The sequence below is a fragment of the Chrysemys picta genome, chromosome 1 (assembly GCF_011386835.1).
Source record: "Chrysemys picta bellii isolate R12L10 chromosome 1, ASM1138683v2, whole genome shotgun sequence".
In the NCBI taxonomy this organism is placed as follows: domain Eukaryota; kingdom Metazoa; phylum Chordata; order Testudines; family Emydidae; genus Chrysemys; species Chrysemys picta.
Window position 1 is genome coordinate 154,201,476 of NC_088791.1, and position 25,433 is coordinate 154,226,908.

General features: G+C 46.5%; 1 protein-coding gene across 1 annotated transcript; it reads right to left on the minus strand.

The window, feature by feature from the left end:
* Positions 1-280: 280 nt before the first annotated feature.
* LOC101950940 (phospholipase A2-like) lies at positions 281-23,592 on the minus strand. The gene is made up of 4 exons (XM_024111990.3): positions 22,902-23,592; positions 19,873-20,038; positions 5,480-5,586; positions 281-2,081 (listed from the first exon to the last, which is right to left on the minus strand). Exons 1-4 carry the CDS (start codon positions 22,939-22,941, stop codon positions 1,933-1,935), a joined length of 462 nt encoding a protein of 153 aa, XP_023967758.1. The 5' UTR covers positions 22,942-23,592; the 3' UTR covers positions 281-1,932.
* Positions 23,593-25,433: the final 1,841 nt, after the last annotated feature.

The following is a 25,433-nucleotide window of genomic DNA, read 5'->3' on the forward strand; positions in this document are numbered from 1 at the left end:
GCATAAAACCTGGCACCTGTTTCAACAGAGACTGATGGATGAGTGAAATACTCAATCTCACCAATTGCTAACTGGTACCCTCATATTGTTTGTCCTGAATGCATTCCTTCCAGGGGATCAAGGAAAGTCAATGTTCTAACCTATCAGCACCACCCAGTATAGTTTACCTTGTTCTGTTGACTTGGTTGTCATGGTGAGCTCTTGTAATGAAGGAATGTAGAGGTAGAGGAAGAGCCATTTTACAATACACTGGCCAAAGGAATTGAAGTACTCTTGAGGGTTGATTTTACACACCCAGAGGATTTATTAGGCAGAAAACAAAGGGATTTCAAGCCTTTAACAAAATAAGATAATTAAAGGCAACATTAATACTCTTACAGTGGTCCAGAAACATTCCAGATTGAGTTTGAACCTTCAACAAAGCCTGGGAGTAATTTAGCCAAGGACTTTTCAGAGGCTCCAGGAGATCTCCCATGTTAAGGTCTGTCCTCTGAGGTCAAGTGAGTTCCCTGGAACACAGTAGGGATTCTGTGTGGGATTTTCAACAGCACTGGACATTGGCCTAACTTCACTCCTATTGAAGTCAATGGGCATTTCATCATTGACTTCAGTGGAAGCAGAGTTAGGCCCATGTGGAACACTTTTGAAAATCTCACCCTTTATACATGCAAGCTGACGCTCCTAGAGGTCTCTCATGTAAAGAGACCACATTTTCACCTCAGGCACATATTCCCAGGCCCTCATCTCTGGGCAGGCTCCAGTCACACAATTGGGTCTCTCTTGTGGTACGCAGGCTATCACACTCTGCTAAAACCTTCATGACTAGCCACTTACCACATTGCAGTTCCACCCAGCCTCATGCTGGATGATGAGATTAAGCTGACATCATGTCCATTCTCTGGTGCTATGACTCAAACATGGGATAGAGACCCAAAAATAAAGGACACAACTAAGAGTAGAATGAGAAACTTTTACATGAGGTGGAATTGATTGCTTTAACATGAATAATGCTGTCTGCAACCTCAGCTGCATGATTTAATATTTCTGAAGGCCATCATATACAGCAGAGAAAGTGGGATAAGCTAAGATCTGTACAGGACAGAAGCAGATCAGAGTCTAAAACGTGAAGCAGTGGAACTATACACTCTGGTGTGTCCAGGATTTGATGAGCCAATGGGTAGAAGCCATGAATGGTTACTGCCCCTACAACAGAAAAAGAAAAATGTGACTCTCTTCTCACCTCTGAGGTTCTTCTCAGAGGCGTTCCCAGCTGTGTGAAGTGAGATGACAAAAAGAAGAGACTGTTGGTCAGGACTTTTAGAGAGACAAAAATCTGATAAATGTTCAGTTCTTGCCCTGACCACGGTTCCTGCCAGGAGTCCAGGTACCTTTACAAAGAGAAGTGACCATGCCCTTTGGCAGCTTGTCCCCCATGACAGAGAAAATGAGGATGCCTGTCTACCCATCTCCAGGAGCCCCCATACTTAAAGTATGACTTCTGCACTTCCAGAACAGGCCATTTTGGGGCTTTGATGGACAGTGTAGCCATCAGTGGGAATTAATTAAAGACAGCCAAATAGAGCATCCCTGTGCTTTCCAAAACATATGGGGACTCAATGTAAGGCAATGTGAAAGGACAGCATGCCAGTGGCTGCTGTTGACACTTTTTCTTTCTATCTATAACTGCAGTGTGGCATTGCTGTGGTATGCTATTGGATGTCTTTGGCCCTCCTCAACTAAGGAGGTGGGTTGATCCTTAATTCCAAAGACCGAGGAGGTGCCTAACCAATCCTTTTTCTCCTCCCCACCATCCCCAGGCTGCCAGAAATTCTCTAACACCACTATCAGTCTTGATCAAAGATGAACAATTTTATTACAGTAGCTTAGAAATTAGAAAAATGTCTCCAGAAGATTAGTCTTGTCCCCCAATATCTAACTAACATGACACGTGGGAGTAGACTGTCCACATAAGAAATCTGGCCAGAGGACGTAGTGTGGGTTATAAGAGGCTGTTCCCCAACACTTGGCTGCTTCTTGGTCACATTGGCACACCATTTTTTGGCATCTATCTGTCAGTGTATCTGAAAAAGAAAATGACAACAGAGGGTGAACAGTTCAAATCGGACCCAGAGGATCAGACAGTAATAGCTAGCGGCAAATTGGCAGTGTCTAGAAAACGATGCCCACCATATGATACCCACTGAATACATGCTCAACTCATCTTCCTAAGTGGTCATGAGGGCTAAGTGCCTCAGTTTTCACCCAAATTCAGTGACCCTTTTTGAAAATTTGCACCTAAATCTTTTTTTAACCAACCTTTCACTTTGTACTTATTATAAGCATCTGTAATGTGGTTACTCCTCTTCTTCCAACACTTCTCAAAAAGCTGCATATATTAAAATTTGCTTCTGTTCTGAAAGGTGACTCCGTTTACAAGAAGGTGTTTTACTCAGCTCTCAGCCCTGGAAATTCAACATGCATTTGAGAATCAAGTTGAGTTCTTTCCTTCTCAGAAACACCATAACTGGTTATAAAGCAGGGGTGGGCAAACTTTTTGGCCCAACGGCCACATCTGGGTATGGAAATTGTATGGCGGGCCATAAATGCTCATGAAATTGGGGTTTGGGGTGCGGGCTCTGGCTGGGGGTGCAGGCTGTGGAATGGGGCCAGAAACTAGGAGTTCAGGCTGCAAGAGCGGGCTCTGGGCTGGAGGTTGGTGTAGGGGGGGTGAGGGCTCCGGTTGGGGATGTGGGCTCTGGGATGGGGCTGGGGATGAGGGGTTGGGGGTGCAGGAGGGGGATCAGGGCTGGGGCAGGAGGTTGGGGCACGGAAGGGGGTCAGAGGTGCAGGCTCCTGGCGGTGCTTACCTCAAGTAGCTCCCAGAAGCAGCGGCATGTCCCCCATCCGGCTCCTATACGGCGGCGTGGCCAGGCGGCTCTGCGCGCTGCCCCATCTGCAGGTGTCATCCCTACAGCTCCCATTGGCCGCAGTTCCCAGCCAATGGGAGCTGCAGGCATGGCGCTTGGTGGGGGCAGCGTGCAGAGCCCCCTGGCTGCCCCTATGCATAGGAGCCAGAGGGGGGACATGCCGCTGCTTCCAGGAGCCGCACGGAGCCACAGCATACATGGAGTGGGGTAAGCTCTCAACCCCGCTCCCTGGCGGGAGCTTGAGGGCCAGACTAAAATGTCTGAAGGGCTGGATGCAGCCCCCGGGCTGTCGTTTGCCCACCCCTGTCATAAAGGATCTGCAGGCCAAATTAGACTTTCAAGGGCCCCCTGTATAGCCCCTTTGTTGTTGACAGGTTTGCACAGGCATAACTGGTTGGAACTTAGTAAGCAATTCCATTGATGGTGCTCAAGGAGGAGTGGAACCCTGCTTCCTCTTCCAGAGCTCGCCTGGCTTTGCAGGGTACAGAATAAAACTCAGTAAAAACTTAGGCCTAGAATCACAAAGGTATGTAGGTGCTGTGACACCCAGTTCACATCACCAAACTTTTAGGCACCTAGAAAATCACAGGAACACATTGCACTCTCCAAAGCCTGAGTTAGGCACCCAGGCTCCTGATACAACGAATGTAGAGAAATAGGTGCCACAAGCTGTCTAAGCCCATCTCGTGTAGATTGGCACCTATCTCTGCTGCTAGCCACTCTCAGCTGTGAACCCTCTTTGGAGGTGGGCACATAAGGCATTTTTTGCAAGAAGTGGGAATGGGGAGCAGCTTCCTCATAACTTTTAGCCCTCTGGTTAGGGCAGTCACCTGGGATGTGGGAGACCCTCAGTTTATGTCCCCCTTCCATCTGATGAGGCGAAGGGATTTGAAACCTCTCACATGAGTGCTCTAACTACTGCACTATTGTGTTGGGGGTGGGTGTTCCCTCAGTCTCTGCTGTTGAAACTTTTCCACTGTAGATAAATACTTAATGAGTACTTGGAGTAGGAGGCCTGGAGTCTGGGTCTCCTGCATCCTGGGTGAATGCTCAGAGTCGTTCTCATGCTTGGGTTCTCTCACTCTTGGGTTCCAATGACTTTAAGTTATCCAGAGTGCCACACCAACAGGAGCGACTGAGGGAGCCCCACCTCAAAATTTTCTATTTTTGCCTTGCCCTCCCTTCTCAAGTTCTCTCTGCAGCATGCCCAGCATCTTCAGTTTATTGTGCTTAGAGCAGTTTGGCTTGGCACTTATTGCTGCGAGAGCGGACTCATACCTTTAAGCCTGCCTTGCAGCTTGCAGTATTTCATACATTTTGAGTGTTTACGGAATGCGATTCTCACATGCAGATGGGCAGAAGACAGAGCAAATCACATTCTGAAGCATGTTTGAATGGAAGAAAATGGTATCTCCATTTTTCGTTCAGCAAACAAAATTGCACGGTAGCAGCAAAAGGGGAAAAAATAAGTCCCACTGTAAAAGGAGTTTCCATTTTGTTCCTCTGTAAATATTTGAATTTATGACTCAGTGGCTGACAACAAGTGAATTATTAACCCACAGCTCAAGTATCATAGAACATCAGGGTTGGAAGGGACCTCAGGAGGTTGTCTAGTCCAACCCCCTGCTCAAATCCCCAGACAGATTTTTGCCCCAGATCCCTAAAAGGTCCCCTCAAGGATTAAACTCACAACCCTAGGTTTAGCAGGCCAGTGCTCAAACCACTGAGCTATCCCTCCCCCCCCCACATTGGGCAATGCAAACAGCTCCACTTTTAATTTTCCTTTCCATTGTTCAGATAAACCTCTCCAGCATTTCCTGGCATTAAATCATTCTTCCCTTTTATTTGTATTGAGTCAGCCATAACACCTCCCTGGACCAGTAAGGACTGCTGTGCTCTAGGTTAGGGCAGTTGACTTGCCCTAAGGAGAAGGCATGCAGTGTTTGCATCGCTAATCTCCATTGGGGGTTATGTGAGGGAGGCAGCTGTTAGCTGCTGCATTAGAGAAAGGCTAGTGGAGGCTGTCACGGGCCCTTGCCTTGGCTTACCATAGAGTTAGCTCAGTTCTATTTAACTCATGTTTGTTGTGTGACTGTAGGGACCATGAATCAGTGCATCCTCACACAACATTCACACCTGTGTTTGGTGCACTTACGGCTGTGCCTCACAGCCACACTATGGTTATTTTTTCAAAGCAAAAAATAGGTGTGTTATCAAGATAGCTAACCCAAAGTCAAATCAAAGTGGAGACAAGGCACAGATAGTTTTACCTGACTGTAGCTACTACCCCCGCCCCCCACATTTGGGGTTGAACTTGACTAGCTACATCAAAATAGTCCCTCCATAGGTGAAGATCTGGAGGGAAGGGATTAAAGGAGTTTGGAAGGAGTTGAGGCCACGGAGAGAGAATCATGGTTTTAGAAAATATTTTTTAAATGCTCCTGTTCCATTTGCAGTGCCCAAGCAAAACGAATTTAAATAGAAGTGGCTCCTAATGTAAAGGGAATGGAATAAATCTAAAACACACAAGGAAAGTGGAGTCATTTCCTTACCGCACACCACAGCATTGCGTTCACAAGTCCATTCGTATCTCAGCATCTTGGGGCTGCAGCCTTCCCGCTCTGCCTTGTCATAGCAGCAGTCATGCTTGTGGCAACACCTTTCCGCAACAAAGAGATTGAGTTGTGTCTGTTACTTTCTGTGGGCTTTTCTCAGGGCATTTCCCAGTATGCAGCAGGAACTATGTGGTCACACAAAGCTATTTATGACTCTATTTGCACGGGTATTTCCCTAGGCTGGAGGGGAATTTCTCTATTGTTCAGACAAGTGTTTGATCATTACAGTGAAAAGCAAAACCCTTCAGAGTTTGTTATTAATATTCTGCAGATGCTAATGGAGCAAACAGAGGAGTGACACTAGGCTGTGCTGCCCTTTCTCGTGTACACTTACAGCAGGTGCTTATGAACGTGTGTCATCAACACTTCTTTCTGTGACTGCTTAGTCCAGGATGTGGGCCTGATTCTCTTTTGCTCAAGGGCAGTGGATCTCCCACCATGGGGAACATCTCCAGTGTAAGAAGCTTTCCTAGTCGGTATAGAGCTGGCGGAATGGCTCTAGGCCAGACTCCTTTGCACTCCTGGTTTAGGAGGCATACTTCAGGAAATGGGGAAGCGGAGTAGGGCCAGAGCACTACATGCACCAAGTATTCTCAGCCCAAGAGCTGCTCTATCTTACGGCAACAGCCAAGCAGGCCATTAGTCAGGGCCAGAATACTAAAAGGTGAAATGTGACACCTTCCATGACAGTGCTTGTATTTTAGATCAGGATATTTCAGCAGAGTCTCTATCAGTCACAGATTATTAATCTGCTCTACTTCAGCCCTTCTCCCCTGCAGGGCAGGGAAGGTAGTCAGGGGTCTGTCCCTTTTCCCCTCTTCCCAATAGGGTTTGGGGAGCCAGCTGAGTGAGGAGAGGAGGTGAACAGGGGACTCCCAGCTGGGCATCTTTTCTACCCCATCTGCCACCTTTCTTGTTCCACCCACTGACAGAAAACACTGGGAGCCCCAGGATCTCCCCAGCCAGACACCAACTCCTCCTGCTGCTCCCTCTTCCCATATCCCTGCCTGGTGAGTCCACACTTCACCAGTCGGCAATGAGGAGGAGCTGGGCCTCTCAAGCCTGGGAGAGGGAGAGGAGGAGAAGGGAAGGGAACTGCTTCATTTCCTCCTACTACTCTACATCCTGATTGTGAGATCAATTGAAATACAGTGATCTCATTGGTCAGCAGCAGATCAGAGTGGGTGAGATCATTATAGGAGTCACAATGCTGATGACTTCATCTCTCCACTATGTTCTGTCAGAGCCAGTCCTTGCCCCTCAGTGTCAGTTCTCTCAATTCCACCAGGGCGTTCCCAGCCAGGCTCTGTCACTGATAGAGATGGGTCTGAGCAAAAAGATTTGGATCCCAACCTGAACTTTGACCCCAAAGAATGGGGATGCTGGGTTCCAAGGTTTTGGTTCAAGCCCATCTCTAATTGATACAGTGATAACAACACAGCAAGGCATTGCGGGCTGTCAGCAAAGCACCTGATCTTCCAATAAGTAAGTACAACGAGTCTCAGGACGGTACTTAGCATGGGTTAATGGGGATGGCTGCCCATTCCCAACTGGTCTGTGCTCACTTCCTCCGCCTGTTTGTGTAAGGCAGAAAGAGGAGACTCCCAGGTCTCCCTGAGCGGTCACTGACTGACGTATCTGTAATAAAATAAATAGAGAAAGGGCCGAGGTGCTAAATTCAGATCTAGATTTCAAAGGCCCCAGTGTCTGGATCTCAGGTATGGGTTTGATCCGTTACAGGGGATGGGTTAGGGGGAGGAAGAGCTTTGATATTCCAAGCCAGATCCTGGCTCAGATTCCAAACCTCCACAGAGCTTGGGGGTCTTTAGATCCAGGAATTTGCTCCAGGCCCCCTTCAGACTATACTGGCTGAAATGATGCTGCTTGAGAGAAAATGCGAGACTGGTTTGGGAACTAAGGGTCTGATCCAAAGCTCACTGAAGTCAATGGAAGTGTTTCTGTTGACTCCAGTGCATTTTAGATTGGGTCCTAAGGGTGTGAGGGGATAGGACATTGCTTGTAAGTGTCTTCCAGGGAACAGTATAAGTGAGAACGGGGATTTCTCACAGCCCTGCATGGTGGCAGAATCAGGAGCAATGTCTTGAAGCTAAGGAGACAAACACTTAGCTGAAACATGGGGGAAATATACTAATACTGAGAAGAATTGGAATAAACCAGTAAGGGAGGCACCAGAAAAGGCCTGTGAAGTCAGGGAGAGGAGCTTGGCAGCCGGGAGAACAGAGCAAAGAAATCCAGTGTCAGAAATAATCACTGCAAGAAATATACACTGAGGGGCCTTTGGTCCATGAGTATTTTCAGGGTCAGGGTCAAAAATACTCCAGGGTGTAAACTTCATTCATGAATATCTTCAGTAATGAACAGGATCCCCATGACCTCCAGGGGCCCAGCCCCATCCCTGCACCTGTCTCCTGCCATGTTCTCCAGGGGCACTATTCCACTTGTCCTGGATCCGGCTATTGCTATAGTTTCCAAGTGGCCTGGCTCAGAAAGGGAGAGGGATTCTGCGGCTCATCTCTCTGGTCCCTTTGTCACTGTTGTCCAGGCATTCTTCTCCCACAGTCTACCCCCCACTCTGCATTCCCTGACTGCAAGCTGGACTCCCTCTGTGTCTCCCCTACCTCCTGCTGCCTAGTTCCCTGGAACAGTGCAGGGAGTAAGCACCATAATCCTACTAACTCCCCTTGTGGGGAAAGCTGGAAAGCAATGGCCAGCTACAGGGCACAGGCAGAAAATGCAACGTTGGACCCCTGGCTACTGTACAAAGGTGACACAGGCCCTCTGCAGCAGCACCACTGAACTTGGTGCAATTTAGGCCAAATGTCACTGTGACACCCTGGCACCCTAATATTCACCACTGTCATGTAATTAGGGTATGTTTTGTACAAAGTATGCCTTGTGAGGTATCATTCTAAAAGTCTTGATCTGCTAGATAGTAATCATAGAATCATAGACTTTAAGGTCAGAAGGGACCATTATGATCGTCTAGTCTGACCTCCTGCACAATGCAGGCCACAGAATCTCACCTACCAACTCCTGTATCAAACCCCTCACCTATGTCTGAGCTAGTCCTCAAATATGGTTTAAAGACTTCAAGGTGCAGAGAATCCACCAGCAAGTGACCCATGTCCCACTCTGCAGAGGAAGGCGAAAAATCTTGTTGGATTGTATGTGCTATTCATCTATGAAGTTTGGCTATGTATGTGTTACTGAAACATGTGAGGTTGAAAACACCCACAAGCAGCCTTTCAGGTACAACAGTAAAAAGGCCAAACAATGTTAATGGCTCACTGAGGAAATGCACACAAGCACAAGGATTACCCTAGGAACTGTGTACAATAGACACCTCTCAGAGATAGCACTGCACAATGGAAACTGTTTGACCCAGGACACAGCAAAAGAGCTTTCCAGCAAGAGGGAAGAAGATATAAAAGGTGGGGAAATGACATCATGGGAGGACCTCACTCTCCCTATAACAACACACCTGGAAACACCAGAGGAACAAAGACTGAACAGGGGGGAAGTGGTGGTCCCAGGCTAGAGGGATTTCTAGACTGTCTATGAAAACCTGGGAGACCCAAGCTGCAAAGCCAAGGCAGCTTGTGCCTTAAGAATCTGCCAGCCTGTTTATCACTCAGGGTGAGAATTTGCTAATTCATATCCTACCATCTAGTATGTTAGGCTCAGTTTACGGTTTTGTTTATTTACTAGGTAATCTGCCATGATCTGTTTGCTATCACTTATAATCACTTAATCTATCCTTTTGTAGTTAATAAACTTATTTTATGTTTTAATCCAAACCAGTGAGCGTGTCTGGGGAAAATCTCAGCTTGGTTACCACAAGTGTGCATGGTCATCTTCACAGTGAGGGAGAGGCGGACCGGGTGTTAAACCCATATACTGGCCAGATTTGACCAGGGCGGGATGGTACTGCTCTGGAGTCCTAGGCTGATGGTTAGAGCCAGCATGTAACTGCAGCTGGTTGTCCCCCTACCTGTGTGAATGCTGGTGAAAGTGCAAGCTTGGAGGGCTTTGCAGCTTGTCGCGGCAGCACAGTATCAGAAGGAGCCCAAGCTGGTGAATCAGAGGGCTCAGTGGTACCCCCAGATCCAGGTGGCACCCCGGGGGGAGCACATCACCGTCAAGGTTGTAGTTGCACAATCACAGGGAACACAGCAGGGCTACAGTAATAATGCAACTTCTCTCCATAGATCTCACAATGCGCAAACGTCGCCAACCTACAGAGGGGGAGGGAAGGCAGAGCTCTGCAGCAAAAGACTGGAGCCCATTAGCAAAGAGCAGTTTGAAAAGCCTGCCCAACATCCACAGCTCACAAAGAAGCAGGAAGTCAGAGTGTTTATCTTGTGCTATTTGGTATTGTGAGTTTTTTGTGGCGGGGACTTGATTTTTCTAGGTTCTCTAAAGTACAATGCATATTTACCAAGCTACAGACAGTATTTTTACCAGCATTGCAGTTCACAGAACATGGATAACCTACTTCTCTGCCCTGAGGAACGTGCAAAGTAAATAGGAGAAACCCACAAACATTCCCCAGAGACAATACAATCTTCCCCCATCCCTCTCCTTCCTCTATCCACCATGTCCACACCTTATTTTTCTCCACACAATGTTCACACTTGTATCCACGTTGGTAAGATAATTAGGGGAATCCAGTTTCATGCTTTAGAGCTTCAGCTGATTTTCTGCTGGGGTCAGGAAGGATTTCCCCCCCCCTCCCCAATTCACAACTGGCTGAATGAACTATCTGGTTTTTTTTTTCTCTTTCCTCTGAAGCATCAGATCCTAGTCACAGCTGGAGGCAGGACACAAGCCCAAATGGAACAATGGTCTGAGACAATAACTACAAATCTTCTGAACTCAGATGTGGATTAGCTGTGTGATCTTTGTTCACAGGCTCAGCATTAAACTGATGGCCAGATCTGGGGTCTGAAGGACTTTTCCTCCAGGTCAGATTGGCACAAACCTTGTAGGTTTTTCGCCTTCCTCTGCAACATCGAGTAGGTTCATCTGCTAGGATCACCTGGGTCTATCACACAAACACCAGCTTCCTCTCATGACAGGGTCCTCAGGCTCTGGTGGCACCTTGGCCCTGCCTGTTTTCTGGCTGTTGCTAAGGACAGTTTAGTCTCCTGAGGACTCCACATTTTGCAGGATAATTGGCTTGGTTTGGGATTTTATGCTGACAATTGGCAATAAAATTTGTTGGGAAAGATTCTAGCGTGAGGTGTTTTTATATTTGGTCATCGTTGCCGGTGACGCAGGGACATTGCTACAATGACTAGAGCTGCAGCCTCTGCAGCCAGAGATGAAATGGCACTGGCCAGTCCAATGGCTGCACTGAGAAGGAGCTGGTGAAGCTAAGGGCACAAAAGAGCAATTGTATTAATCAATGAGTGGAGCTGGTGTAGGCTGACATCATGGGGAAATGAGGGACACACAACCTTAAAACAGCTCCCGAGGGGCACTGTGAAGGCCTCTGTCTGAACCCCTCCAAGAGGCTGCCGCGCTAGCAAAGGGGAATGTGTCCACAAGATCCTGAGGTGCTGGCAGGGAAGGAGAAAAGGAAAATACAGGGTCAGAGGGACAGGGATAGGCCCAGACATCGTGATGACCCAGTGAGACCACAGCCCAGCCCAGCTCAGCTCCAGGTCATCCCAGTAAGGGTAAAACAGGGATAAAGGGGGAAAGGTGCTGGGTGGGCCAGCCAATGGGCTATTTACCATAGAATTGCTCAACTCAGAAAGCAAAGGGGCCAGCCAAGGGTCACTGCAGCAAATTCACAGGAGAAAGCCCTCGGTGTTGAGAGATCCAGGGAGCACAGGAGCTGGACCCAGCCAGAATAAATGCTCCCCCCCAAGGGGATTTCCTGCACCTACAAGTGCAGGGTCAGGTATTACTGAGCTAGGAAGGAAGGGCAGGGCTAAGAGCAGTGAGTTTGGAGGGTGAGTTAAATAGAACTGAGCTAACTCTATGGTAAGCCAAGGCAAGGGCCCATGACAGCCTCCACTAGCCCTTCTCTATTGCAGCCGCTAACAGCTGCCTCCCTCACATAACCCCCAATGGAGATTAGCGATGCAAACATCGCATGCCTTCTCCTTAGGGCAAGTCAACTGCCTTAACCTAGAGCACAGCAGTCCTTACTGGTCCAGGGAGGTGTTATGGCTGACTCAATACAAATAAAAGGGAAGAATGATTTAATGCCAGGAAATGCTGGAGAGGTTTATCTGAACAATGGAAATGGAATTAAAAGTGGAGCTGTTTGCATTGCGCCATACTTGGGCTGTGGATAAATAAATCACTTGTTGTCAGCCACTCCACTCGTATGGGTATAGATTCTCTCCACTCGTTTTCTCAGCCGCTGAGTCATAAATACAAATATTTACAGAGGAACAAAATTCCCTCCACTCATTTTGTCAAATACTGTTCAGAATGTGGAACTAGATCAGGACCCTGAGAAGAACCGAGCTGTAAGTGTGATGTTATTGACATAAACTGTGACCGTACAGATCATTGTTGCAACCAGGGTCCTATGGTTGCACCAGTTCTTATACAAAGGAGGCCAAGTGGGGTGTCTATGGGAAGGTTGTAGTTTCCTGGTTATGGTTATGCTGTCTGTATGGGTGTATCATTTTTGTAGTTGAAGTTATGAATATTGGCTAAGTACTTGTTTGATTCTAAGTAGCCTCCATGAAGAAAGCTTCTTGAGAAACACTTAACTCACAGTGGACTTTGGGAGACACCAATCCACATCTGAGCTTTCCTGGGAATGTTCAAAATAACATGTAAAAGCAAAAAAGCTGAATCATTCATAGACATGTGACTTGCCCAGGTGGCTGCAAACTCCATCTTGTTGAGGGAATTTTACACAGGAGAACAAAGGGGTTTCCACCCACCAGAGAAAGACTATATAAGGCCCTGGAAACACCTCCATTTTGTCTTCCACTGACTTAAAAGATAGCCTCTCCACCCCAAAGAGATGCCTGAAAGAAATTGGAACAAAGGATAGTAACTATGGGGGTGTGAGTGATTGCTGGACCCAGACTAGGAAAGAGTCTAGTCTATCAAAGAAGCTTATTGGAACATCTCTGAGGGTGAGATTTACTTGCATTTAGTTTCCTACTCTATTAGGCTTAGACTTGCGTGTTTTATTTTATTTTGCTTGGTAATGACTTCGTTCTGTCTGTTATTACTTGGAACCACTTAAATCCTACTTCTTATATTTAATAAAATCACTTTTTGCTTATTAATTAACCAAGAGCAAGTAATTAATCCCTGGGGGAGCAAACAGCTGCGCATATCTCTCTATCAGTGTTATAGAGGGCGAACAATTTATGAGTTTACCCTGTATAAGCTTTATACAGAGTAAAATGGATTTATTTGGGGTTTGGACCCCATTGGGAACTGGGTATCTGGGTGAGAGTGACAGGAGCACTTCTTAAGCCATTTTCAATTACGTCTGCAGCTTTTGGGGGATGTGGTTCAGATCTGGGTCTGTGTTTGTAGCAGGCTAGCATGTCTGGTTCAACAAGACAGGGTCCTGAAGTCCCAAGCTGCTCAGTGGTTTGAGCATTTACCCGCTAAATACAGGGTTGTGAGTTCAATCCTTGAGGGGGCCACTTAGGGATCTGGGGCAAAAATCAGTACTTGGTCCTGCCTAGTGAAGGCAGGGGGCTGGACTTGATGACCTCTCAGGGTCTCTTCCAGCTCTATGAGAAAGGTATCTGACAGAGATTCATTTCTCCTTTCCTCACCAAGCAACAGTATAGATCCCTATATGGCATTTCAAGTGCATCTGCCATGTAATTACTTTTAGATCCGGACATTTCAGAAGAGAGATTTCACACAAAATATGTGTATTATGTATTATTTATCTGCTCAGATGAGTGAGGGATCTGACAGAGGTTCATGTCTCCTTCTTCCCCTTTCCTCATCTACAGTTGTTACCTTCTTACTTTGTAGTTGACTGGGGAGTCATCTAGGGGACAGATATCAGCTTCTAGGGGAGATCATTAATGCTGGTTTTATCTCTGGGGTGTGTTCCCTTCCCCAACAAAATGGTAAAAAAAAAAAAAAAAAAATTAGAAGCCATCTCTGTGATGAATCTCTCTATTTCAGAGGGTAACAGGTCAGGACCCTCTTGTCCCACTCACTTCACGTTTGGTAGAAATTTTCTACTTCATGCCTTTGTCACTTCTTGGCTAGATTACAGCAATGCAATATACCAGGGCATGAAGCCTTCGGCATGTAGGAAATACCAGCTAATACAGAATGTTTCAGCGCATCTACTCAGCAACATGGGTTACTGCGAGCACATCAGGCCTATCCTCCGCTCAGTACACTGGCTTCCCGTAGAACATTGAATCAAGTTCAAGTCTTGGTCCTTATCTTCAAGGCCCTCAATGGCTTGAGCCCAGTGCATCTAAAAGATCAATTATTGCTCTGAGATGAAGACCATGATTTATAGCTTTGCTCCTCTGGCACAATGGAACTTGTATAATAAGAGTAAAGCCTATGCAGGAGACAGAACTTACTCAGGGGCCAGTCTGAGACTGTGGAATGGACTCGCCCAAGAACTAAGGGCCATCACAAACCTCACCACCTTCTGCCCTAACTGCAAGGTGCATTTCTTTGACTCTGCCCTCACTAACATAAATACAGAGCAACATCTCTCTCCCTCTCTCATTTAAAAAACAAAATCAAATCAAAACACCCCACAGCGCACAATTTTCCCTCTAGCAAGAGGGTGCCAGAACAACATTACGTGGCAGATGTTAGTCACATTTTGCATAATGCAGTACTGCAAGGTGTTCAGACACTACAGTAATGAGTGTGCCATAAGAACCTCTAAACTAGACTAGATCTAATCTGCCCTTTTTGCCACTCATATGGCTTCTTTGGTGGATTTCAGAATTGTTGTGATCCAGACTCAGAGCAATGGGATGGGACGTTCAATTCCTGCCCAGAATTACAGGACGAGATCCAGTAAGCATTCACAGAAGTTATGCATGTTCTGACCTTACGCCTAGCCATATTCTGAAGACAGAAAAAAGATCTCTCCCTTTGATTATTTGGTTCTTAAAACTAGCTCTGTGTCTACCAAGCAAACAAACAATTAATCATATTTTATATAGAGGAAACTGCTTTATGGCCATGAGTACTAACATGTCATTTGAAAAGAGATAGCCCAGAAGGCTGGGTTTCTTTGAAATGGGGATAGTCCATAAGCATAGACAGCTGGTAAAAATATTATTTGGCGGGATGAGCAAAACTTAATAACTACTGTGCTCTCTGGGGGTGGGATGTGTGTGTGTGTGTGTGTGTGTGCCAAGCCCGGCTCTCTGGTGCGTATGTAGGTCCTAGTCTCTATCCTAGCCTGGTGTGGAAGGGTGGACTAGAGGGTGGGTTGGAGAGCAAGCTCACTCCACACTCACCCTGCAGTGGCGGCTCCTTTCCTGAAGGGTTGGGCCTTGCTTTCCATGCCCGTCTGTTGACTCTCGCCAGAATTCGTAGGCGCTCACCACGTCACATGATGCACGTGTCCCCGGACCAGTAGGGCTCCTCCTCTACAACGTCCCGTCCCCTTCCTGGCCCTGGTGCCACCAGCCGCAGGCCTTTGCCTGCTGAGCTGGGCAGGCCGAGATAGATTAGGGGTGGCTGAGCCCCCTCTAGCCCTAGCCACACATCGCACCTATGTTCATAAGTGATCAGAAGCAAAGATAACATGTCTGATTCGGATCCCACACTGGGGTAACTCTTGTCAGTTAAGTCAATGGAGCTAGACTCAGGTAAATCTTGTGAAAACAAGAAGAGAATCAGGCCCATTGGGTCAAACTCAGCCTTCGTTTACCTCCTGTGACTATACAAGGGCTAAATTTAGCCCAGTGTGCTTTCCTTCCATCTGCACTCGCAATTTAGTAAAGCAGCAATTTCATCCCACAGACTTGTCTGCCAGATAAATGCCAGGTTTTATTCTGAGCTTGCCTGTATGACATCAGCAATGATGACCACAAGATTATTCGCTACATTCAGAATTCTAGAAACGTAATTTAAAAGCAGCAACCCAACACCTAAAGGACATTAGAATGCGACCGGTCACCTGTTACATTATAAACCTAACAGAACATTCAGACTGAGGTCCTGTTTTCCCATTGGATACTGTAGCACTTGCTAATGGCTAAGCAAAACAATTTATGCTGCCCACAATGCAACACACAGAGAAGGAAGGTTCTATTGGGTTTATAGTAGTGATGATGAGTCACAGGTTAATTATTCCCTACTTTCAGATCACCTTGTTCCTGGTTTTCTTTCTGAAAGTTCAGAGGCCAAGATCAGAGGGAGGGAAGAATTAGCAGCAGCTGGCAGATGGGTGAGAGGTGCTGGCCATGTGGGTGGAGGTGAAAGGAGGAGTGGTAATTCAGGAGCAGTGAGGATAGGAGGAGCAGCCCATTGGTGGAGGGCCTGACCTGAGTGACAAGAGAGAGGAGGAGGAGGGGGAGTAAGGAGCCAGAAGACAAGAGAAAAGGAGTAGTAGTGAGGAGCCAGAGAAAAGGAAGGAGCTAGAACAGCAGAAAGGGAGAGGAAGGAGCAGAACACAGGGAAGAGGAGAGTAGGCTGAGCTGGAGAAACAGACAGAGACAGCAAAGAAAGGGCTAATGAGAAGAACCAAATGCAATCAGTGTCAGCCAGCAAGATTACAGGCTGGCTGAGCACTGGGCAACAGGAATGAAAGATGAATACAAACCTCTACTAGTTGGAAACTGCTTATTCATAAAGTATGTGCTAGAAAACCTGCACTTAAGGATATAAGCCGCTCTGACTGGCTAACTCCTTGCCCAAGACAACTAGAGATTAGGAGAACAGTGCAATGAGCGAATGTCACTGTGGCAATAGGTTCTGTTTGCAATTTTAGAGGAACAGATTCTGTCCTTTTTGTTTAATTCTTTGTGTCTTGCAGAAGGCTAGATGGCTCATTCACATAGGCCCAGATCCTCAAAGGGGTTTAGGCTCCTAACTTCCATTGATTTCAATCAGTATCTCACAGAATCAGGCCCTTAGTTAGGTGACTGTGACTCGAGTCCTCTGCATGCTCATTGAGCTTAAACAGCGATATCTGAAGTTCTGGGAAATTCACAAAACATCCAGCAGAGTGCAATGGGGAAGGAAGTCTATTGACCTTTACCTACAGGAGATGAGCACTACTTGTTCATTTCATTGTAAGAACAGAGAGGATGGAAGGAGGAGGGGGGAAATGTAATGACTAGAATAGCACATCAAAGCCAATGTTTGAAACCAACATTTTTAAACGAGTTGCTCCAAAATATGCCTTTTTATAGAATAAAAATGTCTATATTTAGACCTACTTTAATATTTAGACAGTGATGACTGATTTTATAATGGTGTCAGTAGCAAAAGCAGAAATGTTTAAAAGATGAGTCATTTTAAACATTTACTGCTCAAGGAAGTTGGCTTTACCACTGTATTTGTGGTGTTCATTATACTTACAATGGGAAATACTGCAAAAGCCGCGTTCATCGTCACTAACACGGCATGATGTGTTGATTTTTGTAACGGCGTCATCAGGGAGAGGAACCCGGAAGATTTCTCCAACAAATATGAGAAGGAAAATGTTTAGGGCCAGATCCAGTGGAGCTATGGAGCTGGTTTATATCAGCTGAGGAACTGACCCAGAATTTCTGGGGGCCTACAAAATAATTTTCTGTAACCAAGCAAAGCAGGCAAGGAGTATTAATATCTGTAGTTAAAGGGTTACGTTTAAATTTGCAAAAGTGGTGACTAATTTTGGGTGCCTCCACTTGTTGGGTCCCTGATTTGAGCCACTTAGGGTGAAATTCTGGCCCCTCTGAAGTCAATGTCAAAACTCCCATTGATTTCCACGTGGCCAAGCTGTATAGAAAAATTGCAAGTGCCGGCAACAGCTGGATATGTTGGTAAAGCACAGTGAGTTATTTACTAAATGGGCTGATATCACTTGCCTTCTTTCCTGAAGAAAGAAAAAGGTAAGTGTAAGAGCCACCCTGCTTATTAATTTTAGATAAGCAGATGGAATTGTGTGCCTAACTTGAAGGTGCAGAGATGGACTGCAACGTGGGCAAAAGTTTTCTATAGCAAAAGGATCAGAGCTGACAGGCATTCAGACGGATCACAGCCTATCAGACAAAATAATTAAATATACGCCAGTCAGTGTGCGTAAGAGAAGTAAAAGTATTGCAGTGGAATAGGAGCAGGGCTGGCTTTAGGACCTGTGGGGCCCGATTCCGTGGTCCGGGTTTTCAGCGGCACTTCGGCGGCAGGGGGTCCACTCTGCGTCTTCTGCGGCACTGAAGGACTCCCCACCACCGAAATACCGCCGAAGACCCCGGAGCACACACCCCCGCCCCCCCGTCACCGAAGACCCCGGAGCAGAACCACCCCCGGGTGAGCCTAAGGCGCGGGGCCCTCTTACCCACGGGGCCTGATTCCGGGGAATCGGGGGAATCGGCCTAAAGCCGGCCCTGTTTATAGGAGCATTGCCTCCTGCTTTGAAAATAAATAGCTCAACATCTTCTCAACAAATACAAAAGCCAGAGAAGGGAGAGAATATTACCCCATTACAATATATTGTTCCGCCAAAATCATTTGTTGGTTTAATATAGTAAACAGACGTGGGGTGAAGGCAAGGAACTTGAGTCGCTCCTGCACCAATATGGGATTCTCTCTTAGGAGAGGAAAAGCAGTGTTTCCACTACTGCCCTTCCCTGTGTTGCCAAGCATCCACTCACCTTGGGTGGGACCCCTTTTCAGTCAGCACCACCCACTATACTGGTTACCCCCAGTAAGTGAAGTTGCACCAGTTTTGGGTGGCCACAACCTGGTCCCCTAGTGGAATCTCTGTCTCCAGGGAACTCTGCCACCATTCACCAGAGGTTAAAAGTCCTCATGAATATGCTGGGCAATACCGCTGTCAATGTCCATGCGACATACACTTACAATGGTGTCTGTGTTACCACATTTTAAATTAAGTTTCTGGTCCCAAACCAGGCCTAATTTTCTTTTGGTTTGCATTTGGTAAAGGGGTCAATGGGGTTTTATAGGGTTGCCAACTTTCTAATTGCACAAAACCGAACACGCTTGCCCAGCCCCTTCCCCCCTCTTCCCTGAGGCCCCGCCCCTTCTCCAAGGCTCCTCCCCTTCTCTGAGGCTCCACCCCTGCTTACTCCATTCCCCCTCCCTCTGTCGCTCGCTCTCCCCCACCCTCACTCACTTGCTCATTTTCACTGGACTGGGGTAGGGGGTTGCGGTGCGGGAGGGGGTGAGGGCGTTGTCTGGGGATGAGGAGTTTGGGGTGCAGGAGGGAGCTCTGGGCTGGGGTTGAAGGGTTTGGAGTGTGTGTGGGGGGGGTGCTCTGGCTGAGGCAGGGGGTTGAAGTGTGGGAGGGGGTATGGGCTCTGGGCTGGCGATGCGGGGTCCAGGGTGGGGCCAGAAATGAGGGGTTCAGGGTGCAGGAGGGGGATCCAGGCTGGGGAATGGGGTTGGGGTGTAGGGGGGTGAGGGTTCCAGCTGGGGGTGTGGTCCCTGGGGTGGGGCTGGGAATGAGGGGTTTAGGATGCAGGAGGGGGTTCTGAGCTGGAGCAGGGGTTTGAGGCACAGGAGGAGGCTTGGGGTGCAGACTCTAGGAGGGAGATTGGGTGCAGGAGGGGATTCGAGGCAGGGGGTTGGGGTGCAGACAGGGTTTGGGATGCAGGATCTGGGAGGCAGTTTGGGTGAGGGAGGGGGCTCAGGGCTGGGGTAGGAAGTTGAGGTGTGGGAGGGGTTTCAGGGTGCAGGCTCTGGGTGGCGCTTACCTCGGGCAGCTCCACACAAGTGGCAACATGTCGCTAGGGAGAGGTGAGGCCAGGTGGTTCTGTACACTGCCTCCACCCACAAGCACCGCCCCTGAGCTCCCATTGGCTGTGGTTCCTGGCCAATGGGAGCTGCAGAACTGGCACTCAGGGTGGGGCAGGGTCAATGCAAGAAGACCCCATGGTTGTCCCTCCGCCTAGGAGCCAAGGGACACGTTGCCACTTCTGTGAGCTGCGTGGAGCCAGGTAGGAAGTCTGCCAGCCCCGCTGCGCCGCCATCTGGACTTTTAACGGCCCAGATAGCAGTGCTGATTGGAGCCACCTGGGTCCCTTTTCGACCAGGTGTTCCGGTCGAAAACTGGACACCTGGCAGCCCTATACATGGATGTAACTGAGGGAAGAATTTAGTGGAGAGACCAGAAGTATACATGGGCATATAAGTGATGTTCTTACCAGTCCACTTTATCTTTAGGCCAACCTTGTCCTCCCAGACCACAGTAGCATCCGTAGCCTAGATACGCCAAAGCATTGCGTCCTGTGCCACAGGATATGGCTCCTGCTAATTCAATGAGTCCTCTTGTATGCAAAGAATGGGTTTTCCCCAGTGCGCCTTTCCAAACTGCAAAGAGAGGATGTTGTTTCACACAGGATTTGCACAACACTTTTAAGGATTTTCATTGCTGATTTCTTTCAAATTCCCACTGCAGATTTTAGGCCTTATTGTGCGTTTGGGCCCAGTGCACAAACACACTGCCACTTTCCTTATTATTCCTTATTACTGTTGTATCAGAATAATATCTACAAGCCACACAAACTGTAAAGTTACACCTTTATCAGCAATGGAAGGCTTGCGTCATTTAACAGTCACTGAGTACATACAATAACATTCCATTCCCTATTTTGAAGAGGTGGCAGCTTTATTAAGGTAATATTAAAGGTTATATCCACCTTCCATTATAAAGCCTTATTTTAGGGCCACCCCACTAATTTTGGCCTTAAAAAATTCAGATTTATTCTGAAGACAAAGGAGAATGTGCCTGCATAGTTTGAAGCAATCTCCTTAAACCATTTTTCAGTTGCAGGCCTTTAAACAATACCCTGATTTGAAACACTTATTTCTATCTTGTATCCCTCCTATTCAAAGTTGCGCCTCTCATAGACTGCAGTGGGAGCTCAGAGGACTCACCTCTGAAAATCAAGCCTCTTATTTGGATGATTAAATATGGATTTTGGTGCCTAACATGATGATGACAATAGCAGCAATTAGTACTGTTTTCACTTATTGTGATGCCTCAGTGCACTTATCCATTGGTCTGAGTGCATCATACTACTAACAGTTAGCATTAGCCCCTTCCTATACTTTCCACTCACCTCCTCTGTTCTTCAGTTTTCACCTCTCTCTCTCTCTCTCTCTCCATCCATTCATAACCACTCAACCCACCCCTAAGGTAAAAGCTAAAATAAACGGATGGATTTTTCAGCATTCTTCACTCAAGACTGGGATCATATTTCAGAACCAAGAACCCCAGACTGAAGTTGCCTGGCCACTTATTCCCTGCTGTTTGAATACACTTGACATCTTCAAAGTGCTGTGCAAACATTGACTAATCCCCTAAACCATCCATGTGAGGTAGGGACTAGATGCTATTATTAAGACCATTGCTTTCCTTTTAAAACCTGCAGTTCTAATCCTTCTTCCCTGCGTGTATCATATGCCGTAGCTTTCTCTAAGGGCTTGATTCAAAAGCCCATTGAAGTCAATGGGAATCTTTCCCCAGTCCTGAAAAGTTAGAGGTTCATTTCTTCAGAGGAAAAAACGACCTCAGAAAGTAACAGAATATTAAGCATTAAAATGATCAAGAACCCTCTGACAAAAGTGCAACAGCGGCATAAGCACAATCAAGGAAAAGACAACACACTGAATCTTTTCCAGCATTTTAGGTGACCGTATCAGCCTTTTTCAGGAGGAATTCCGTGCACTGATGTTAGTGTTTTACACAGGCTTCTTACTGTTTCTCATGCCATTCCCTCTGGGATTAAATACACATTCCTGAAAAAGTAACAACTTCCCTTTACTAAACACTACCCTGAGTATTCATTTTTTTTTAAAATAGTAAAAGCAAACAACAGCTCCGTTATTAGGAACCATAGAGAAGACCCTATTTCCCTGCTAGAAGTGCCAAGTGAATGGGGGTAAGAGACAGATTCTTCTTTCAGTTATCCAGAGTAATTCCACTGGAATTAGCAACATTTCTCTGGATTTGCACCCAGATAACCTATATCCGGATCATATCCAGCATGCATGGGAGGGAGGCTGTTTCTTTCTCAGAAATATGCATCCAGTCCCGGAAGAACATCCCTGAGAAACTATGATCTATAACAACATCACAGTTATTCCTGGGGGACAAAAAGAACCCCAGTGAACTGAGCCTGAGTGAGCTACTTTAGAATCTGCGCTCCCCCTGCATTTAAAACACAACAGGGGGCAGTGCAGTGTCTGACGTTACTATTTCTTTTTTCTTTTCTTTTTTTGAAAACTGATTAGATTTCAATTTGACATTAGTATCCCTGTATGGTTCTGAAGTCAGCTCTAACTTGCTTGCCTTGCAAGCACACTATATGTTCAGTTGTACAGTTAGCAACCTAAACAGTAATTGAAATGACTCTTTATGTGTCAATGAGTCAACACTGCTGTGAGATCCTTGGAAAAGTTGGAGAAACCCCACAGCAATCTGAATGTAGCCAAATGGCACATCTGGAGTACTTTCAATAACTACTAACTGTGCACTTTCATCTGTTTTGTATATGAAATCAGACTGAGTTAAGATGGATCTGACAACTTAAACTTTCCTGTTATTTCCGGTGTTTAAATTGTCAGCCTTTATGGTGCATTAGTACAGGATTTTGCACTTAATCGAACTGTACTGCACTAATGATCACAAACCTTAATGCTACCTCAGTGTTTAGGGGCTATAGAATACAGCTGTGTTTTTATAAAGGGATTTGCGTTTTTAACTCCTTTTTTTTCTTGAACGTTAGATGAATTGGAAACAATTTGCTCAAAAGTCACTGGTATAAAGAAAAGGGGTGAAACTGAAAACAATATTTCAGAGAAGAAAAGTCAACACACGAGGCTTTTCAGAATAAAACTGGAAGCTTTCTAAATTAGACGAGAAAATAAAACATGTTCCTACAGTTACAGTCTTACAGAATTAGCATGGAAATGAATCAGCCCAGGCACAAAATATACTCAGACTTCCTTTACCATGATAATGAGAAAATGAACGATAGTTAACTCACTGATCCAAATGCCAATGATTTGCCTTGGGCAAGTAAAACTAGGCAAGGCTAATACAGTACATGGGCTGTCAAAGTGAAGGGGGAAGCTGCCCTACACACAGAGTGGGAGAAACAAGAGGGTGGCAGAGATATAGGGGCTCCCAGGAGTCCAGCAACCGCAGCTGTACAGAATTTGTACTCACCTGCCTGAAGCACCAGCAGCACCAGCAGCCAGAGCCCCATTGGGAAGTTAGAGGGTTGTCAGCGCCCAGTATGCCTCTCCCTTTCTAACACTGTCTTGTGCACTCAGCCTGAGCGGCTGGGGTGTCCCTGCAGAGCTGCTCTTAGCTGGTATACCAGGTGAACCAAGGCGTGGGTGTGTATAACACTCTTCCTAGGCTGCTGCTCCCATATCTGCTCCAAAGTTTTATATATACATACACAAACACACAAAAGTAAGACACTCTCCTCTGAAATCTCAAGTGCCCTGTGAGCTGAGCCTGCTGCATGGTCCTTTCCCCTTTTTCTGCCAGCAGGGCTCTGTGCCTCTATTTGCATATCATTCCTGTAGGGAGGGGCTGCTGGAAGGGAATTAGACTGGCACAGTCTCTTACAGACAAGTCTCTAAGCTTGTGCTCCTTCTCTAAGCTGTTTGCCTACAGACCCCAGTTAACCTCCTAGCTGCTTCACAGGAGAAGTCGGAGTCCTGGCTTCTGTGACCTGGACTTTCAGATTTTGATAGCTGTGGTGTAGCACAGTGTGTGTGGGCGTGGAGGGGGGGCTTTTCCTTGCAGATAATCCCTTTTTGTTTAACACTGAACATATAAAACTATAAAATCTGACTGAAATATCATTTAAGGCAGGTGTTTATATAAACCAACTGAGTTTATTCTGGGCCATGCCACAGCAAAATATATACCCAGCCCATTTGTTCTAAACTGATCTAACTAGCTAACTCATTTCTTCAGTGCTATCCATATGCACCCTTCAGCCACAAGAACAAGCCATAGCTTCTCAGGAAGAAAGTCCTTCTATCTAGTCTGCTCCTACTGTCTTGGGGTTGGGAAGATGAGATGAGCTGGGTTGAGATGACTCGAGCTAGGAAATGAAGCCATGACAGTGTTTCAAAGTCTTCTCTTAAGAACCCCCAAAAGCAGGGGAAGGTAAGGTGGGCAACATAATTCACTCCTTCATTATTTTGTCCACCAATTAAGCCTCATATCTACCATGAAGTTCCAGATCCACATCTTCTTGTTGATGAAGATCTTAACGCAGTCCTTGAGTTATATCACTAGGCCTTTTCGTTTGGTTCACTAGTTCACTCTCTCTGTCTGGTTTGCCTGCACTGTTTATAGCATTTTTTACTGAAGATAACTTGACCTACTTTTCATGGTTAATTCTCAAGCAGGCAAAAAGTTAGAGGCTCAATTGTCACAACATTGGGAAAGCAGATACCGTGCATCCATAGCCTGGGGGGACTTCAGTATCTGCAGGGAAGCCATTTCCAGCAAGCTGGCTCAGGATCTCTTGTCCATCCTGGTGACCATGAGGATTATCCCAAGTGGTCTCACACAGCGAGATGCACCCTGGACCTAACCTTTGCCTTTTGCAAGGACACTAGGGGCATAGTAAACATCTCCCGGTTGTGCTATGATCATCACCTACTTTTCAGGTGGAGGTCCAGGTAGTGAAGTGCAGGAACTACAATTGTGGCTAGCCCCAGTGTGGGGTGCAAACATTTGGGGGGCAGGGAGTATCAGAAGGCTCCTTGCATGCGCCTGCATGGGTCAGCTAGAATCGTCCTTAGTTTTCATAATACAAGCAGATTTCAGCAGCACCCTAAGAAAAGTTTCTTACGTAAACCAGTACCACCCTGTTTGATTGTTTCAAAATATTTGCTTGCTAACTGTAGTCAAAGCAAAGGTCACTGAGCCATCAGAGTGCTGCCTTTAATTGAGAACAGGCTGCTTTGAAGTATAAATATTTTTTGCCGCGTAGGTCTGTGTGGAAGCGTACATAACAGGCGTTTTTATTGATATGGGGACAATCAGCCCACAGAGTTGGTTAAAATGGATTTTATTAATGGCAGCTGAAATTCTACACTCTTGGGAGAGTGTGTGTGTGTGTAATCATGATGTTGTAAATACTCTCTCTCTCTCTCTCTCTCTCTCTCTCTAGCAATGGCGATTGGCCAAGATGGTCAGGGATGCAACCCCATGCTGTAGGGGTCCCTAGCCTCTCACTGCCAGAAGTGGGAATGGACTACAGGTGATGGATCACTTGATGATTGCTCTTTTCCATTCATTCCCTCTGAAGCATCTGGTATTGGCCACTTTCAGAAGACAGGATACTGGGCTAGATGGACCATTGGTGTGACCCAGCGTGGCTGTTCTTATGTTTTTATGTAAAGCAGTAACCACTGGGGAACATCATTCCAAAGCAGTAATCAGTGGGGCACATGTCCCTTATGCAGAACCAAAAATTGGCTGAATGGCCCTTTTCTGTAGTCTAAGCTCCATCTGTCCTCAAATGCAGTCTGTCGGTCAGAAGAACCATAACTTCTCTCCCAGCAATTTTAAAAATAAATTTTTATCCTACTTTTAGCAGTTGCTAGTCAGTGTTTAACCCTTCAAATCCAACCCAGCTGGTCGTGTGTATTAGAGCTGCTGAGGTTTTTGGTAGGACTGTGCCACTGCAGTTTGGTTTGGATTCCTAAAATGCTGGGTGCTGATAAG

Coding starts and splice junctions, on each gene's coding strand:
- LOC101950940 (XM_024111990.3), bottom strand. CDS start 22,941: ATGGGGCTCTGGCTGCTGGTGCTGCTGGTGCTTCAGGCAG. Junction 20,039..22,901: donor GCTGCTGGTGCTTCAGGCAG/GTGAGTACAAAT, acceptor CTCTCTTTGCAG/TTTGGAAAGGCGCACTGGGG. Junction 5,587..19,872: donor CCTAAAGATAAAGTGGACTG/GTAAGAACATCA, acceptor TGTTGCGGAAAG/GTGTTGCCACAAGCATGACT.